The 18410-nt window shown below is 49.5% G+C and overlaps 1 protein-coding gene across 4 annotated transcripts in view; it reads right to left on the reverse strand.

Annotated features, from left to right (window-relative positions):
• Nucleotides 1-3181: 3181 nt before the first annotated feature.
• PECAM1 (platelet and endothelial cell adhesion molecule 1) overlaps nucleotides 3182-18410 on the reverse strand; it is a 55829-nt gene continuing 40600 nt past the window's right edge. For 3 of the 4 annotated variants that reach the window (XM_067022206.1, XM_067022204.1, XM_059046903.2), the window contains 2 exons: nucleotides 8997-9019; nucleotides 3182-4218 (listed from right to left, as the gene is read on the reverse strand). In XM_067022206.1, coding sequence (XP_066878307.1) covers nucleotides 4189-4218; nucleotides 8997-9019 — 53 coding nt within the window. In that variant the 3' untranslated portion in view covers nucleotides 3182-4188. Of the gene's footprint in view, nucleotides 4219-8996; nucleotides 9020-12183; nucleotides 12210-18410 lie in introns of those variants that run through there. The other variant, XM_067022205.1, reaches the window with a different exon arrangement.

An 18410-nucleotide genomic window follows, 5' to 3' on the forward strand; every position in this document is an offset into this window, starting at 1 on the left:
AACGGGAGAGGCCATAACAGAGAGAGGCCCGCGTACCAGAAAAAAAAAAAAAACAACTGTCCATGAAGTAGACCCTTTGATTAGAAATGGGTTGACCTCTGTCTGGGTTTTCAAACTGACATCAAATCATATGGAGAACACGTGAGTTTTTAATTATTTCATAGTTCTTAACCCTCTTTTGGATTATGCCTCTGAGAAATTGATAAAAGCTATGGACTCTCTCCTAGAATATCAGGTACTCTCACAACTTTTTGCACCCACTCTCAGGGTGTTCACAGACACCATGCTCTACCCCCATCCTCCCGGGGACCCCAGTTGTGGAGACGGTCCTGCTGGGCATCCACCTCCCTCCAGTTCACCTTCTTACTTGAGCCTCAGAGTGGAAGGTGAGCAAGGGCAAAATCTGACCTATGGCAGAGGTTTTCTCTCCAACATGCTAATGACACTGGTGGAGAGTCTTAAAAACAACTGTGCTTGGGGCTTCCCTGGTGGCGCAGTGGTTGAGAGTCCGCCTGCCGATGCAGGGGACACGGGTTCGTGCCCCGGTCCGGGAAAATCCCACTTTAAAAAAAAAAAAACAAAAACAACTGTGCTCAGGAGTTGAGTTCTGGCCGAGCAACTTCTGGGAACCTTCTTCTTAAGACTCTCAAAGATTGGGTTGGGCCAATGGGATTCCCAGCAGAAATTCCCAGGGGACAGTGCTGGCTTTTTGAAGAGGACTGATTGGGGCATAGGGCTGACAGGCAGTCTTCCTTATACTCATTGGGGACGCCATCCTCTCTCTTGCCTCAGGGTTTTAGCACACGTTCCCCCATTGTTGGTCATGCTCCTTGCTCCTCACCCCACCTTTTTGACCTGCTACACTCTACCTGCCCTCAGATCTTTGGTTAGGCCCACCTTCCTCTTGGACACTCTCTCTGATCCCCCAAAGTCTGTGTTAGGAGCCCTTTCCCTATGCCCCCCATTGGCTTTGAATTTTTCCATCACCACCTTTGTCCCACTGTTATAACTGGCTCTCTACTCACCTGTATCTCTACTGGATTGTACAGGAAATCAGGGGCCATGTGATTCTTATAATCTTCCTACTTCCAAGTGTCGGGAAAACAGAGCATGGTGGATGGATGCAAGCTTGTTGAGTAAATCCATGAATAAACTGGCTGGTTCAATGCAGGGCTTCTCAACCTTGGCACTACTGGCATTTTGGACTCGATACTTCTTTGTCATAGGGGTTTGTCCTGTGCACTGTAGGACACTTAATGGCCTCCCTGGCTTCTACCCACCACGTGCCAGTAGCATCCCCACCCAACTGTGACAAATAAAAATGTCTCCAGATGCTGCCCAGTGACCCCTGGGAGTTAAAATTGCCCTGGTAGAAAACCACTGCATGAATGAATGAATGTTGACCTTGGGATCACTTTGCCCACCTTGAGTCTATGTCACAGAGTGAGAGTTCAGTCAGTCAGTTTCTGCTGGTGGAGCGCTCGGTATGTGCTCATGAAATGGGTGGCTGGCCTCGTGTGGCTCCTCAGAGGAGGGAAAAACTTCCACTCTGCCTTTTCTAAGTGGTCTCTTCTCGAATAAGCTATTACAACATGAGGACACAAGAGGGAGCTCTAACTAACAAGTTCCACAGCTGAGAAAGTGTCCTTCCTCTCCTGGAAATGGTGACTGGACCCTCCGGTTACGTGATGAGCTCAGGCTTAGACGTTGGTTATGGCATCAGGTTAGGAGAGCGGAACCAGAATCCTGAGTTGGGAGATTTTAGCCATTAAATATAGTGAAAGAGGGACTTCCCTGGTGGCACAGTGGTTAAGAATCTGCCTGCCAATGCAGGGGACACGGGTTCAAGCCCTGGTCCAGGAAGATCCCACATGCCGCGGAACAACTAAGCCCGTGCGCCACAACTACTGAGCCTGCGCTCTAGAGCCCGCGCGCCACAACTTCTGAGCCCACGTGCCACAACTACTGAAGCCCATGTGCCTAGAGCCCGTGCTCCCCAACAAGAGAAGCCACCACAATGAGAAGCCCGCGCACCGCAACGAAGAGTAGACCCCGCTCACCGCAACTAGAGGAAGCCCGCGAGCAGCAACGAAGACCCAACGCAGCCAAAAATAAATAAATAAATAAAGTTTAAAAATTAAAAAATATATATACTGAAAGAAAGACCCCTGCGTGTGTGGCCTGCTCCTCAGACATATAGACTGAGAGGAAAAACAAAGACCCAATTATGCTCCATAAATAAGTGATAAGCAGTATGAACAGGGTCTTCCCAGCTCCCACAGAAATGCTCTGCTCTGCTGGCAGCAAGGGACTGAGGAATTGACATGGGGGCTTGGGTGCACCCCAAATCACTGACACAACTATCAGGCTTGAAGGCTGTTAGCGATTATCCAATCCTTTGTCTCTGCGCTGAGTCAATGGCCCTGAAAAGTGGGAAACTGTATAGCATCTTTGTGATACAACATTGTGTGTGTGTGTGTGTGTGTGTGTGTGTGTGTGTGTGTCTACAGCTGCCATCATATTTTGAAAGGAATCTAAACCCTCCAAATGTTAAGAACCGTTAGTCTAACCTCCTCATCTTGGAGATGAAGAGACAAAGAGGCTCCTTCAAGTTTCTGCCACCGCAGACCCAGGACGCACACGCAGATCTCCTCTGCCTTCAGGTGCAGTGGGTGGTGCTGGCCTGTGGGGCAGGGAGGTCTGGTCTGAGGCCTAGAGGGGTGGGAGGAGGATTTGCCAGTACGGTTACCAGCTAAAACACAAGATGCCTAGTTAAATTTGAATTTCAGATAAATGAATACTCTTACAGTATAAGTATGTCCCAAATGTTACATGGGACATACTTATGCTCAAAAATTCTTTGTAGTTTATCTGGAATTCAAATTTAACCGGGCATCCTGGTTTGGGGGTGTGGGCAGTTGTTACTGTTCACTCAATCTGACCACAGCAGCCTAGCAGGTTTCAGCTAGGAAGCAAACAGTGAGGCACCAGCTGATGGATATTAATAGCTCAGGGTTTGAGACTCAGACTACCTCTGACTTCAGTGAAGGCCACCGAGGTCCTGGCCTGCTGATAGGATCTGCTTGGTTCTCTCTGTGGCCTTGGACGCTCTGAGGAGTCCCCAGGCACAACAGATATTCTGTACGTGTGTGGCCTCTCAGAAGACGACATCTCACAGGTCTGTGAAGAGTAAAGATGAAATTTATTTAATACAACACCCCTCAGGATCCCTGCAGCTGTGTCAGTGAGGAGGACAAGGGAGGTGGTCTCACTAGTGCGATCCCCCCGCAGAATGGCCGCAGCCCCTCATCCACCCACTCAGGGCACCATCAGAAACATGTGAAGACCTCGGGAGACCATTCCTTTAGCAAGGAATAAATAACAAAAAATTAGTAAGAAAAATAGGCATTTCATTTTTCTAGTAAAAAAAAATATTTGCTGGAGGCAACCATCTTCCTGTCCCTCGGCCTTCAGCATGGTAGAGGAAAAGAAAGAGAGGGGATAGAAAACCAGCTTAAGAATATCTGTGCTCTGTCCAACTTCATTTTCTATTTGGCGCATTGCACAGAATGAACCTCATGTTCCAGTTGGCATCTCCGAGGGGTTTTGCTCCCAAAGCAGCTCTGTTTTCCCATCTGTGGCAGGTGAGGTGGTAGAGGGGACAGGGTGCAGCTGTCTGCTCCATGCTGTGTACTTCCAAGGAACAAGGAACACTGCCCAGAACCACAGACCCTTGAAGGACCGAAGGCAAAGAGAAAAACTAGCCCCCAAGTCAGGCCATTCGCTAGGAGAGATTGACTACAAAACAGAAACTGGTTTCTGTGTATGAGGGGACTTGGAAAAGTTCTTGATCTCTGTACAAGACAAAATATTCAAGTTTCAAAAATATCTCAGTGGCCAGTGTACTCTGAACCTTCTGCTGCTTCTCTCCACTCCTGAGGATGCTCTGGCTTGGTGGGAGGCGGGCCGTGTGGGAAATTAACCAGCCCCTCCGTTAGCCCTTTATACCCAACAGAAATGTAGTTAAGGTGGATTTAAGAACTGGTGACTTGGCCTGAGGAATTGCCACGTTCGGTGGGAGCAGGGCAGGTTCATAAATAAGTGCACAAAACTCTTGGAATACAGGAATCATCTGCTCTTCTCAGAATGTGGGTGTCCTCCCAGGGAGGAGCGTGTGCTCTCGGAGTCCTAAGTTCCATCAAGGGAGCCTTCCGTTCTCTGCAGTGACAAGAGACAAGACACACTACGGTCACACCCTTCAGGATTGAAGACTGGTCTGGTGGAAAGATATGAAGAAACTGCACAGAGCACTTCTCAAAGGAACTGCCAAGCAGTGCTGTGATCCGAGGACGCCCCCCGCCCTGCGGGGCAGCTCCTGCCCGTACTCGTTTTTCCCTCCTCTCCACACCGGCTCTGTGGGGCCTGCAGCCTCTACTCCCCCCACAGACACGTTGCACATCAGGCTGGCAACCAATTCCATCAAGCACCCACTGTGAACCCAGCACTAGGTCCCATGGGTGCTACATGGGGAAGACTAGAAAAGAGGAAGACTAGGAAAGTTAAGGGACACCTGGTGTCTTGCTCCAGCTCTGCCTCTAACATGAGGTGAACCTTCTCTAGGTCTGTTTTTATATTTCAGAAATGAAAGACTGAACTCAAATGATCAAACCTAAATGTTTTTAAATTGCATGATTCTGCCTTTAAAAGGAATGAAATTCTGATTCATTTCAACACGGATAAACCCTGAAAACATTATGCTCACTGAAATAAGCTAGACACAAAAGGAACAAGTGATTCCACTTAAATGGGGTACCCAGAAGAGCCAAGTTCATAGAGACAGGTGGTAGAATGGGGTGGAAGGGGAAATAGGAAGTTAGGACTTGATGGGTGCAGAGTTTGGGTTTGGGATAATGAAAAGTTCTGTGGATGGATTTGGCAATTGTCGTACAACAATGAGAATGCACTTAATGCCACGGAATTGTACACTGAAAAGTGGTTAAGATGGTAAACTTCATGTTGTGTATGTTTTGCCACAATAAAAGTGAAAAAATTTTTTCTTAAATTCCAGATGCCGCCTTGCAGTGTTCTCTAACTGCTCCACAGGGAATTTGTGTCAGCTACACACCCATCAGTGACTGGACCCCCGTCTGCCCCAGGCACTGTTCTTTCTGCTGAGGATGCAAGAACCTGCCCCCGAGAATTTTATATCCTATCAATTATTGACAAACAATGTTAGCATGAAGTAGAAGGTGGAAGAGGTCCTAACAAACTGCGGAAGGAGTTGAGAGGTGGTGAGAGGACCCTAGCTGGGCAGCGAGGTGGGGTGGGTTTTGATGAATGGACGGAGCAAGGGGTCAAGAGTGGAGCATGCTGGGAGATATTGGGCCCTGGGCAACAGTGAGTCCGGAAGAGCAGGCAGCATCTGCCTGAGTGCCTGACTCTGGGCCGTCTGCGAGCACAGAGCCCCCTGCTGCAGGTGGATCTCAGCGGGAGGCAGGAGTAGAAGTTGTGGGGATTGGCCAAGGTCTTGGGAACGCCATGGCCGAGCTGTCTGTCTCCCTGAGGGTTGGCTGAGATGGAGTCCCTGTTTTATTCTGGTTCTGCCAGGGTTGAGGAGCCTCTCGGAACAGGATGCAGGTCTGTGGGGCCCCAGCCGGAAGGCCAAGGCTCTGCCTCCTCCTTTGCCAGGAGAGACCCAGGCAAGCAGGCCAAGAGAGCTGTGTTGGCCCCCGGGGGCTGGAGGCCCGCCAGCCCTGGCAGCTACCCTCGCTCCACTTCCTGCACTCAGCTGGGGGTGGTGGGGTGTGTGTGTGCGTGTGTGTGATCCTGGTGTCCAGCCTTCTGCAGGCCCCAGACCAAGTCCTTCCCCAGACACCTCCGCTCCCCTCTCCAGGGGAAGTGAGTGCTCGGGGAGCTGCTGCAGGACCAGCTCCAGTGATGGGAAAGGCTGGGCCACAGTCATCCAGGCCTTGGGGATTTGGAAGTTAAGGTTAACGCGCTCACATCCAAGGCTGTGCTTGCCTGTGTGTAAATCAGAGGCCAGCTGTCAGGCACCAAGTACAGCCAAGAAATCGCCCCACTTCTGGCCAGAACATGGTGTGGACACTCTCAAAGGTCATTTTGCTTCTAACACTCCTGGGATCTCTACTTCCTGCTTCTAGAATGTCCCCCCGCCCACCCCAGCACTTCCAATGAACCAGATCTGTGCTAGGTGCTGGCTTAATCCTTGCAACAACTAAGTGAGAGGGTTCTATTTCCTCCAATTTACAAATGAGGAAACTAAGGCCCCGAGAGGTTAGGAAATCTGCCTGAAGTGACATGTCTAATAAATAGGTATCAGGGAAAAGTCAAGTTTTAATGTGGGTCCCTGCTTCCTGTCAAAGCTTGGCTTGGGTTGAATCCTGTGCTTTGGGTAAGCAACTGCTACCTTCCCCTCAGGTGACAGGGGCATTTCAGGGCCAAGTGAAGTAAATTCTCCATCCATGCCTTATGCTGCCAGAGTGTCTGATGGAAAGAACTTTAAAGTAGATCATCAATTAGCTTTTCTATGATAGTTTGCAATCTGCAAAGTACTCTGCACACGTTTCTCACTTAACCCTTAAGACGGTCTTTAAACAGGAAGACATCACTGTTCCTGCTGTTGTCATCACCATCTCCATCTTACAGACGGGGAAGCTTAGGCTTGGCTGGAGAGCTGGAGCTCATGCCCCAAGTCTCTTGATCCCAACTCCAGGGCTGTTCCCATTGCAGTCCAGCTGCCTGCTGGCTCCCGGGAGGGAAGGAGATGAGTTGTAACTAGCAATTGCCTTTTGTCAGCAAGAAGGCAAGTCCCCTCCAAGATCCTGAGACCCACGCAGGTCCAGATTCATCCCTTTAAGTACAGGGTGTTCTCTTTCACGTTATCTGTCTGCCTGGGCCACAACGCGATTTATAAACAAGGCAAAAACGGCAGAGGAAAAATGAAGTCAGAATGTGCCATTGAAGCAAGTCGAACAATACTAAATTAGTATTTGGCTAAGTGGCTATCTCATTGTTAAGATATTTCCTCCAATATGTTTTCAGAAGCAACGGCCATTAAATAAACTGGGAATGATCGCCAGGTTTGATTTCAGGAAGGAAATCCCCTCCCATTTCCCTGCTGAGCAATTCAATTAATTTTCTCCTGACCCTCACCAGCTGATTATTAGGGAAACTATACCTGCTTCTTTTATAAACAAGACGCATTCCCTTAAAGATTCAAAATGCCTTTCCCAACGGCTGGGAATCCCTGTGCTCCCGCCAAAAGACCTTATTATTTTGGGGCACAGGACCAGCCATGGGTGAACTCTCAGGAGCATTCTAGAAGCAGACTCCTGGGCCCATGGGCAGGCTTCTGGGGAAAGGGGAAGTTCTGTCTGTCCTAGAGCTCAGAGCCTTTGTCCAGAGAGATCATTTGGATTGAAGAAAAAGTAGATAAGTCAGTCCTGCAGGTCCGGCAGACCTGCCTTGGGTGGACACAGCCATGACTATTGCAGCGGGAGAACATCTCTTTACCTGAGTCCCACAAGGCCCATGGGGCAAAGTTCTCACTTTCCACTCTCGCAACGCCAAGACGGCTGGGACAGTGACATCACTTCTTGGAGGGAGTCTTGTGCTGTGGACTGGCCGGGGAGTCTGGAGACCTAGGGTTCTAGTCCTGGCTCTGCTATTAACAAGCTGGGTGACCCTGGTCAAGCTGTCCTGACAATTCAGGACTCGGTTTTCTCATCTATAAATTGGGCCCCCTTTCCTTCCAATGCAACAGTCTCTGATTTCAGGAGTCTGGGTGGCTTAGGCTAGAAAAAGACATTCATTTCATTCCTCTTTTCCTTAAATTGATAGCCTTCCTCCATAAAAAGAATGTCAGCGGCTTCCTGTCTGTCAAAGGCATAATGAGTTCTCTGTTTTACAAGAATTCAGACTCAGGCAAAACAAAGGAAGCTGGGGGCCCACTGGAAGGGCTACCAGCAATCTTGCTGAAAGTTCTTCCCAGACCTTAAAGAAGCAGTTTGAGAGACAAATCCCTCATTTCTTAAGATGTTAGCTGCCCAGTTAGTTAACTCTTGTGCCGCTGGGTAGCTCATAAAAAGGTTGGGAGTGGGAAGATAGGGGAAAATGGGTCTTTGCAAAACTTGAACTTGCGCCTCTGCATTTCTTTTAAACATTCCCATCTGCCAAGTGGCAGCTTCCTAAATCCTCTATTTCCTACAGAATGAAACCTCATAATGAGGTGTTCGAGTCTTTCCCAAGCAAGCCCAAACTTACCTTTCCCCTATCACTTGTCACCGGCACCCTCGTCTGAGCTGCTAGAGACTGTTCCATCCCTCACGCCTCTGGCCCTGATGATCTTTCTACCTGGATGCTGCTGTAACCAGCTCATTCCTCATGGCCCATCCAAATGACCCCTCCTTGGTGAAGAGACCACTAACCTGGCAGAACAAAGCACCTCTGTTCTCTGTTTCCGTGGCTTCTGGAGTAGCTGTTATCCCTTTGCTTTCTCAGCCAAGAAAACTCATCTGATTCCCTCACTGGATCAAAGACCTTGTGTGTCCCCTGCAGCAGAGGGCCTGGTGTGTGAGGGTGACTGTTGGATGCTTCTCTTCTCCAAGTACACCCCCCGAATCTGCCTCACCTCCGAGGACCTAGACTCAGAGGAAATGTGGACCCTGCTCATCTGGAGCTGAGAGCCCTAGATGCCCAGCCCTGAGGGGGACTTCCGGGCTCTCCCTTCACAAGTGGGCTGAGTCGTAATGATGCAAACAGTAGGAGAGAATTTCAAAACCACAGCTGGCCTAGGAAACCTGGCTAGCCTGACGACCAGGCTAGTCAGAGGAGCCCAGGCTCCTGGTCTAAAACAGACGAGGCTAGTCCACGGGTGTCATCGCTGAGGCTGCAGAACCCGGGTGAGTCTGGAAATATTTAACTGTTCGATGGACTATTTGAAAAAAAAAAATAGTGCATATGAAATGTGTACTTACAGAATATCTGTTTTCCACGAACTCTGCAAAACAAAGGATAACACGGAGGTTAGCAACACAAAGAGCGCGGGTTAGGCCCCCAACGCCCAACGTCTCAGGAGCTGAGCAAGGAAAGGAAAGGGGGGGGGCGCGGTGCAGGGGACGCCAGACCCTCAAGCGTACTGGGTGCCCAGGTTTATGGCTCCTTTGCTCACAGATAGCTTCCCCTGGGCCCTGCAGCTCCCTGTGACAAGCATATAAAGTCCCGGGCAGCTAGGTTAACATTTTAATTAATTAATTAATTTATTTATTTATTTATTATTTTTTTTTTTGGTACTCGGGCCTCTCACTGTCGTGGCCTCTCCCGTTGCAGAGCACAGGCTCCGGACGCGCAGGCTCAGCGGCCATGGCCCACGGGCCCAGCCGCTCCGCGGCACGCGGGATCCTCCCGTACCCGGGCACGAACCCGCGTTCCCTGCATCGGCAGGCGGACTCTCAACCACTGCGCCACCAGGGAAGCCCTAGGTTAACATTTTAAACAGTTGTTTAAAAATTAATAGCACCTGTTAGTTTAGGGAAAAACCCTGAAAACTACAGAAAAGTAGAAAGCAGGTAAAAATTATCTCTGGTTCCACTGTTGACTTAAATAATTTAAGTTGAGGTTCTTTCCCGGTTTTGGCTATTTTAAATAATGCTGCCAATGTCCTCTTTGGGAATAAAGTGATTTCCATATTTCATACTAGTTTATCTATTCCCAGGAGTGGGATCAATGGAGCAGAAAGTACAAACAAGGCCAACGGCCTTGGCATATAGGGTTCAAGTGCTGTCTGAAGGGCAGGGCCTGGGGAGCCTCATCTCAGTCATCCGGAGACCACACAGTCTTCCTGCCGGGCTGCATGCCGGGACTGGCTGGACATTCTGAAAATGTCCAGAAGAGAACAGGAGACATTGCATCGAAGGCGCGTGACCCCCGCCTGCATTAGTTAGAGATGGTTTTCACGGCAAGAGGCAAGAGAGGGCTATGGTTTGCCTCTTGGACACGACCAGGCCCCATTAACAGCAGAGTTTCTGAATGGGGAGTGGCCTACGTGTTGGGGCCGATTCCCCAAATAGCCCACTATGGACATGGCTCTGAAGACACAGAAGCCTGGGGAAGGCCCGAGAGGAGATGAGGGTTTGGGGGTTGGTTGCTATTCTTAAAGGTGGTAGAGAGTCATACGCTGTCCCCACTCCCAAATCCTCAGTCTCACGTGAGAGGCAATTCAAGGGGTCTTGGTGCCGCCCAAGCTCAAGCCCAGTCCCTTTGAATCCTGGGCTGTCTCAGGACCCAACTGTCACAACGGGAGTCACAATCTTCTGTTTCTTTCTCTAATTTAAAAATATCCTGTTTCCACCAGTCCACTTCCCCCTCAAACCCTGTCTTATCACAGCTCCATTGTGCGTCTCCTCTAGAGGGAACAGGGCCAGGAGTTCCTAAGGGGCCCCCTTCTGTCCTGGCTGGGTCAGAGGTAGGCGTCAAAGGCCAAATGGATGAATCAGCCCGACCAAGAAGTTGAGCCATTGTGTAAACTTCCACACATTGAGTGAGGCTGTGGGCAGCACCCCACCCCCAGCCCAAACCTGACCTGGGAGGACCCAAAGGATCCCATGCTTCCGTTCCTCCAAAGCCCCAAGAGCTCTGGAATCAGACACAAGAGGGCAAGAGCCTCAGGCTGTTTCCTAAAGCAACAGGGACACAGAATACTAAAATTCAAGTATGCTGATAATGCTGATGGAGCTCCAAGTTATGCGCACTTGTTTTGTTTCTTTTTGGTACCAGAATCTGGTGGGTAGTATCCATTTTTTTAAAAAAATAAATTTATTTATTTATTTATTGGCTATGTTGGTTCTTCCTTGCTGCGTGTGGGCTTTTCTAGTTGCAGGGAGCAGGGGCTACTCTTTTTTGCGGTGCGTGGGTTTCTCACCACGGTGGCTTCTCTTGTGGCAGAGCATGGACTCTAGGTGCACAGGCTTCAGTAGTTGCAGCACGTGGGCTCAGTAGTTGTGGCTCACGGGCTTTGTTGCTCCGCGGCATGTGGGATCTTTCCGGACCAGGGCTCGAACCCGTGTCCCCTGCATTGGCAGGCGGATTCTTAAACACTGCGCCACCAAGGAAGCCCCCATATATTTTTTTAATGGTTCAAGTTTTACCACCTTGCACTCTGAGGTAGGATATGCCACCCTGGGGGCAGGCTGGCAGTGCCCACTGGGCTAGTTTGCTCTGGGCCTCGCAGGATGGGTGGGGATGGGTCCTCAAGTGCTCTTCTCTCCCTCCCAGAGGGGACATGACATAGGGCCCCTCTGTTCTTTGGTCCCGTCTCCATGACCAGCCACTCTTGGTATACTGGATTTCTGCTCCCTTAAGAAGTATCCCAGAAGTCTGAATTCCAGGCAAAGAGAAAGCAGAAGAAGGAGGCTGAGTGAGGGAGGTGGGCCCTGCCTGATCCAAAAGACATAGGTTAGTGTCTGGAGCAGGACTTGGCATCTCTCCCCAGAACCACTAGTTGTCAGGTGGGATGTGCCCAGGATACCTCCAAGGTGGGCACAGGGCACCTAGGGAGGAAAACCAGCCCTCGTCTTGGAGGAATCACAGGAAACGAATTCCTCCAAACCAGAGTTTCTTAACACTGGCACTACTGACATTCTGGGCTGGATAATTGTTTGTTATGGGGCTTGTCCTGTGCATTCGAAGATGTTTAGCAGCAACCCTCCACCCATTAGATGCAGTAGCACCCCTCCTCCCGCCCCAAATTATGACAACCAAAAATGTCTCCAGACATTGCGAAATGTCTCTTGCATTGAGAAACTCTGCTCTAAACTGTGGAAATCTCATCCTAGACCTTAGTTCTTTCATAGGGAAGAACTTGACTGCATTGCTAATTAATTATAATAAACCGCTTTATTCTCCTGTCTTATGAACTGGGGTAAACATATGTTAATAAGTTATGCTTTGGATGAACTGCAAACCATTTTATAAAGTACTTTCAGGATAAGCTGGAGCACTGTAAAACCATCAATCGCTGAATCGGAGTGAAGATGCGAACGTCCCTGGCTACCCAGGAATTCCAGTTCACACAAGGCTCAAGCAGGCTGGTGCAGCTGAGGAGTGTGCCACGCGTAACCAGGAGCTTACTTACGGAGAGGCTCTCTACCAGCTGCAGTTTAGCTCTTTTAGCTCATGTCACTAGGAGAGCACTGGAGAACAAGGGGGAGGAAAAGAATCAAACCTTGCCTTGAATTAGTTGGCACCAGTCAGAGGAGGAAGAGGTGGGGTGGGGGGCGCCTTTGACTCCAGGTCAGCTCGCAACCCAGAGCACCAAGCTATGAACAAACCCTGGGAAGACGCCTCCTCCATCTCAACCGAGAGAACTCAGCTGAGTAGCAGACTGTCCTGCATGAAGTCCAAAACCAAGTGGGTGGGGGTAAATGGGTTCTAGTTAAGGGTTGGGAGAGAAAGGTACCACGCTGGGTCCTGGATCACTTTCCTGCAATGCTCACTTCTTAGGATCATCCACACGCCTGCTTACTGAGGAGCACAAAACCAGACTAATTTTCCCATTTCTGGTAAGCCTGTCATTAACCATAACTAGAGCTACTACCCCTGCTGACAAATCCTAACCTCAGGCAAATAAGGGAAAAGGAAACAAGAACTTCAAAAAACCTCAGCTGCTAAGCTTGCAGATCTAAATTTTGAGGAAATTATCAGCATTTTCTCCATTCCCCTGAGAAAGCTGAAGCTTAGTGAGGGGCAAACCCTCTTTCTCCGCCCATTCCGGCAGTGTCCCCAGGGCTTGCCCTGTCTTCTCCTGAGGCTGACTTCAATTTGGTCTCTTTCTGATAAAGTCTTTCAAGTTCTGAGAATCCCTCTCCTTCCCTCCCTAACAGGCAGGGAACATGTAGTGAAGAACCATCTAATGGCTGGAAAGTGAAAAAGCTCAAAGATCCAGAGGTTTCCTCTCCTCAGTCTGAGTTAATTGCTGGGACAGGAAGATGTTAGCTCAGCTGTATGTCAACAAAATAGAATAGCAGCACAGGGAACTCTGCTCAATATTATGTAACAACCTAAATGGGAAAAGAATTTGAAAACTAATAGATACATGTATATGTAAAAAAAAAAAAAAAAAGCCAAAGTAACTCCAATGAGGAAATAAGCTTTAATATCAAAATTTTCTAGTATGCTACTATATTAGTACTTATATTTTCCTAAAAATGAATATTTCAGGTGTTGGAATAGTTAAGAGTAGGAAACATAATGCCATTTGTGCTTGAGTCACTGTAACAACATATTAATAATGAATTTAAATTTTCCAATAGGAGCTTCCCTGGTGGCACAGTGGTTAAGAATCCGCCTGCCAATGCAGGGGACACGGGTTCGATCCCTGGTCTGGGAAGATCCCACATGCTGCGGAGTAACTAAGCCCGTGAGCCACAAATACTGAGCCTGCGTGCCACAACTGCTGAGCCCACGTGCCACAAATACTGAAGCCCACACGCCTAGAGCCCATGCTCCACAACCAGAGAAGCCACTGGCTGCAGTGAGAAGCCCGCATACTGTAACGAAGACTGGCCCCCACTTGCCGCAACTAGAGAAAGCCCAGGCGCAGCAATGAAGACCCAACACAGCCAAAAAAAAAAAAAGGTAAATTTATAAAAAATAAAACAAAAAAGAATCTGCCCGCCAACGCAGGGGACACAGGTTCGAGCCCTGGTCCGGGAAGATCCCACATGCCATGGAGAAACTAAGCCCATGCACCACAACTACTGAGCATGTGCTCTAGAGCCCATGAGCCACAACTACTGAAGCCCGCTCACCTAGAGCCCGTGCTCCGCAACGAGAGAAGCCACCGCAATGAAAAGCCCGCGTGCCGCAACGAGGAGTGGCCCCCCTTTGCCCCAACTAGAGAAAGCCCGCGCGCAGCAATGAAGATCCAATGCAACCAAAACTAAACAAATAAAATAAATAAATTTATAGAAAAAATTGTTTTCCAATACATTTTCAACTATGAAAAAATACAGAAGAGCAGATGTGCGTGACTGTGGTCAAGATCCAGTGGGAGGTAATGAGTTGGAAGAGATGCCTCCCTCCCTCCTCAGTTTATAGAACCCACCTGTCCACAACAGCCCTTATCCACTCAAGGGCCACGTACATTCCTAAGGAACATTGACATGTCCACCCCACAGCAGATCCACTGAGGCCAAGGGAATTTTACTGGGGACTTGTGAGGAAACTGATGTCTGATGGGAGAGCAGTGGGGGTGGGGCCAAGTCTTATAAACTGATGAGGGTGGAGCCAATACCAACCCCCAGGTCTCCTATTGAGGGTGTCTTCCATGAGGTTTGCAGTACAGAGAACCGCCAAGGCTGGCCTATGGCTGACACAAATACAGCAGAAACATGGTAAAATGGCCCCTGAGATCCAGGACTTAACTCAGATTTGAAAGGCAAACGTGGAGTTAAAGGTGGGCAGAGGATTAGGATTGGCTCCAAGGGACCTGAGGAGTGACTCTTAGAAGGGACTGAGTCCCCACCCACCACAGACATGTTCCAGAGCCTGGGTCTGGAGCGACCAAGGCATAGACAAATGACCATCCCTTCCAAACGCCAGGACGCTGAGACTCTGAATGTTATGACTGGAAAGCAACTTAAGATCATTCGTTCAACCACCTGATCTGACAGATTAAAACAGCTGAAAGTAGTCAAGTTCACAGGGACACAAAGTAGAACGGTCCTCGTTGCCAGGGGCTGGGTCTGGGGAATTATCATTTAATGGGAAAGGAGTATCCGTTGGGAAAGACGAAAAAGTTCTGGAGATGGATGGTGGTGATGATCGTACAATAATGTGACTGTACTTAGTGTTACTGAAATGTACACGTAAAAATGGTTAAAATGGCAAGTGTTATGCATTGGGTTGGCCAAGAAGTTCGTTTGGGTTTTTCCATAAGATGTTATGAAAACCCGAATGAACTTTTTGGCCAACCCAATATATTTTACCACAGGTTTAAAAAAAAAAAAAAAATGCTGAGCTCAGAGCCTAAAGCCAAAATTGCAAAGACCTGGTGCCTCCCATGGCCTACGAGATCTCCTGACACCCTCTCCAGGGCCCCGCCTGGGGCTGCTCCTTGGAGGCAGGCCTGCCTGTTGCCCTTTTGCTTATCTAGAGGAGCAGTTTTCCTCTGCATCACTCAGGGGAAAAAGGGGGTCTAAGAGCCAGAACTACGCCCTGTGAGCCATTTCCCAAAATAGCCAGCCCTCAAGTGCTGCTCCTTGGAAGATGATGGGGAATTGAGAAACTAAGGTGGGGAAGAACAAAAACCTAAGAAGAAAAAGTCAGATAAGACTCAGCCCTGCGCTCAGTCTGCTGCCGGACCAGCCCAGAGACCCTCACCGGGGCCTTTTTTAATCGTGGGTCACACCTTCCCCTCAACACACACACACACACGCACGCACTGTTTCTGGGTTATCTCTGCGAGCCAATCTGGAGCAATCCCTCCAGGATTGCTGGGGAGTAAGAAAGACTCTACCCCTTCGAACGAGAAGCACAGCAGAACTCAGAGTGGTACAGTCAGAAGGGAACTCAGAGCATCTAGAAAATGCTTCTATAAGTGTGTCCCCAGACCAGCAGCAGCAGCATGTGGGAATTTGTTAGAAATGCAAATTCTCAGCTCACTTAGACCTACTGAATCAGAGGTGGTGCCAGTCTACCTGTATTGTAACCAACCTGGAGAACCCCTGGTCCAGATGCGAGCCCATGTCCCTCATTCCACAGAGAAGGTGACCGAGGTCCCAAGAGGCTCCATGACTCACCCAGGCTCACCCAGACCATACCAGGCTGTTACTCTTAACTTCTAAAGTAGACAGAGTTGAATGCTCTCATTAGGCTGATGAAAGTGGAAACCAGTTGGTCTGGCAACACAGAGGAAACCTGAGGCTTGTGAAGTGCGCCACTCTGCAGCCAGGCTCCCTGCACTCAGTCCCTGCTCTGACACCACTGTTCTTGGGACCAGGACAAGCTATTTCACCTCTGCCCGCTTCCCCATCTGTAGAGCAGGAATCATAACGGAGCCTCCATCAACCCTATGCTGGTTTTGAGTGGCTGATAGAGGAAAAAAAAGAAAAGGGAAGAGGAATCAACCAAGGCCTGCAGCCTCCTCCCCTTGGGCAGCAGATGAGTGGGAAACGCTCAAAAACAGGAACGCCCTTGGCTTCCAGGACGCTGGCTTTTGCAGCAGCGATGTGGTTTTGGCTATAAGACCCAGGACTCCCCTCTACCTCCTGGCAGGAGCTGGCTGCCAGATGAAAGACCAGATTATAGAGAGACCCAAGCCCCAACTGACACCTAATGGCCCAGATAGCACAGTGGGAATGCCCTGGCCTGGGAGTCCAGAGCTGGCTCTAGTCTTGCCCTGGGCCAGGCACTAGGGCTCAAGTTCCTCATGCATTTTTCAGCTAAAATGGATTGAATGCTCACTGTATGGTAGGGGTGATACCCTGACTGCGTGCTTGGAGTAAATGGCACCATCTCCCCTGGCGCCATCTCATCCCCTTTTCTCATTTAATCCCATCTCCATTTAACAGTTGAAGAAACTGAGTCATCTCAGAGGCCCTCCTCTGGCCTCTTGGTCAAAGTCACACAGTTGTTAAGTAGCAGCACCAGGACAGGGGCTCAGGTATCTCCCAGCAAAACAGGACCACCTCAAATCCCTACCGGGATGGGTTCTAGGGTGCCTGTGGTCTGTTCCAGCCTGAGGCCAGTGGGAGCAGTCAGGTTCCAACAGCTGGGGACTGAGGACTCAGGCATCTAGAACCAGCCTGGGGACACTGAGAGAACCCACTTGAACAGCGACCCTAAAGCAGAGTAGAAAACCAGAATATGCCACCCCAAAACATGGCACTTTGGCGTAAGGGTTATTTTGAGCTAGAGGCAAGTGAGAATCAATGGATGCGGAAGGAAGCCTTCCGGGAGCTTCCCTCACCCCACTCCACCGAGTTACTCTCACTGCTTTTTTCTTGTTAATCTGTCTTTTTTCAGGCTAATTGGCAGGGTCCCTAACACAAGCCCTTTGGAATCCACACTGGGCGTGGCCTTCACCAACTGTATGGGGCCTCCAGGGGTGGCCTCAGGTGGCCACAGCCCCCAGGCCTCCTGTAGCTGGGGTTCCCTGTGGCCTCCACACTTCACCAGCTTCCCTTCCCCCAAACCAAAGGCAGCTCAATGATCAGGAGCGTGGAATCCGGCTCTGGGGTGGGCCAGTTCTGGTGTACTCACCCTAACCGTGGGGTACTGTTTTAAGCCCTCTATGCCTCAGTATCCTCATCTGAAAAATGGAATTTACTGTGGAGGATTCAAAGAGATAATGTAATACAGACCACTTAGCACAAACAGCAAGTGCTTAATAAACGTGAGTTTTTGCATAACCAAAGCGACTGAAAGCGAACCATCTCAGGGACCACCACGAGGAAAGCAAAGGGGGCATTTTTACACAATTACCCATCAGGACCAACCCTGAACCTGATCTGAGCTTCAGCTTTCTGTTACACTGGAAGAACAGAGGAAGCCTGTTTCTAAACTTGCGTTTTGCTAGCTCTGAATAGACTGAGAATGCAAAATGAGATACTGAAGCCAAGAATTCCCCAGGAAATGGTTTTCAATTATCATTCAGGCAGTGTCAAGTTCTCCATGGGGTTGAGTTTCTGCTCTACCCATGAAAATACCACTTTTAAAAAGATTAATTGGGCTTCCCTGGTGGCGCAGTGGTTGAGAGTCTGCCTGCCGATGCAGGGGACACGGGTTCGTGCCCCGGTCCGGGAAGATCCCACATGCCGCGGAGCGGCTGGGCCCGCAAGCCATGGCCGCTGAGCCTGCGCGTCTGGAGCCTGTGCTCTGCAACGGGAGAGGCCACAACAATGAGAGGCCCGCGTACCGCAAAAAAAAAAAGATTAATTAAGGGGTGAGGCCTAGTTCAGATAACAAGTAGTCTCTTCAGGTGAGACAGTGCTTCTCAAATACTGGCAGCATCAGAAATACGTGGGACCAGGATTTCCCTGGTGGCTCAGTGGATAAGACTCCGTGTTCCCAATGCAGGGGGCCCGGGTTCGATCCCTGGTCAGGGAACAAGATCCCACATGCGTGCCGCAACTAAGAGTTCGGATGCCACAACTAAGGAGCCCGCGTGCTGCAACTAAGGAGCCCACAGGCTGCAGCTCAGACCTGGCACAACCAAAATAAATAAATAAATATTTTAAAAAAAGAAAAGAAATACGTGGGACCTTGTTGGAGTTCAGATTCTGAAGATACTGACTCTGTGAGTCTGGTTTGGGCCTGAGAACGTTGCTACCTGTCTGTGGACCACCCTTGGGGTAGCCAGGCTTTATCAAAGTTTTCCAGCCTGTTTTAAT

Source organism: Kogia breviceps, chromosome 19 (assembly GCF_026419965.1).
Source record: "Kogia breviceps isolate mKogBre1 chromosome 19, mKogBre1 haplotype 1, whole genome shotgun sequence".
In the NCBI taxonomy this organism is placed as follows: Eukaryota; Metazoa; Chordata; class Mammalia; order Artiodactyla; family Physeteridae; genus Kogia; species Kogia breviceps.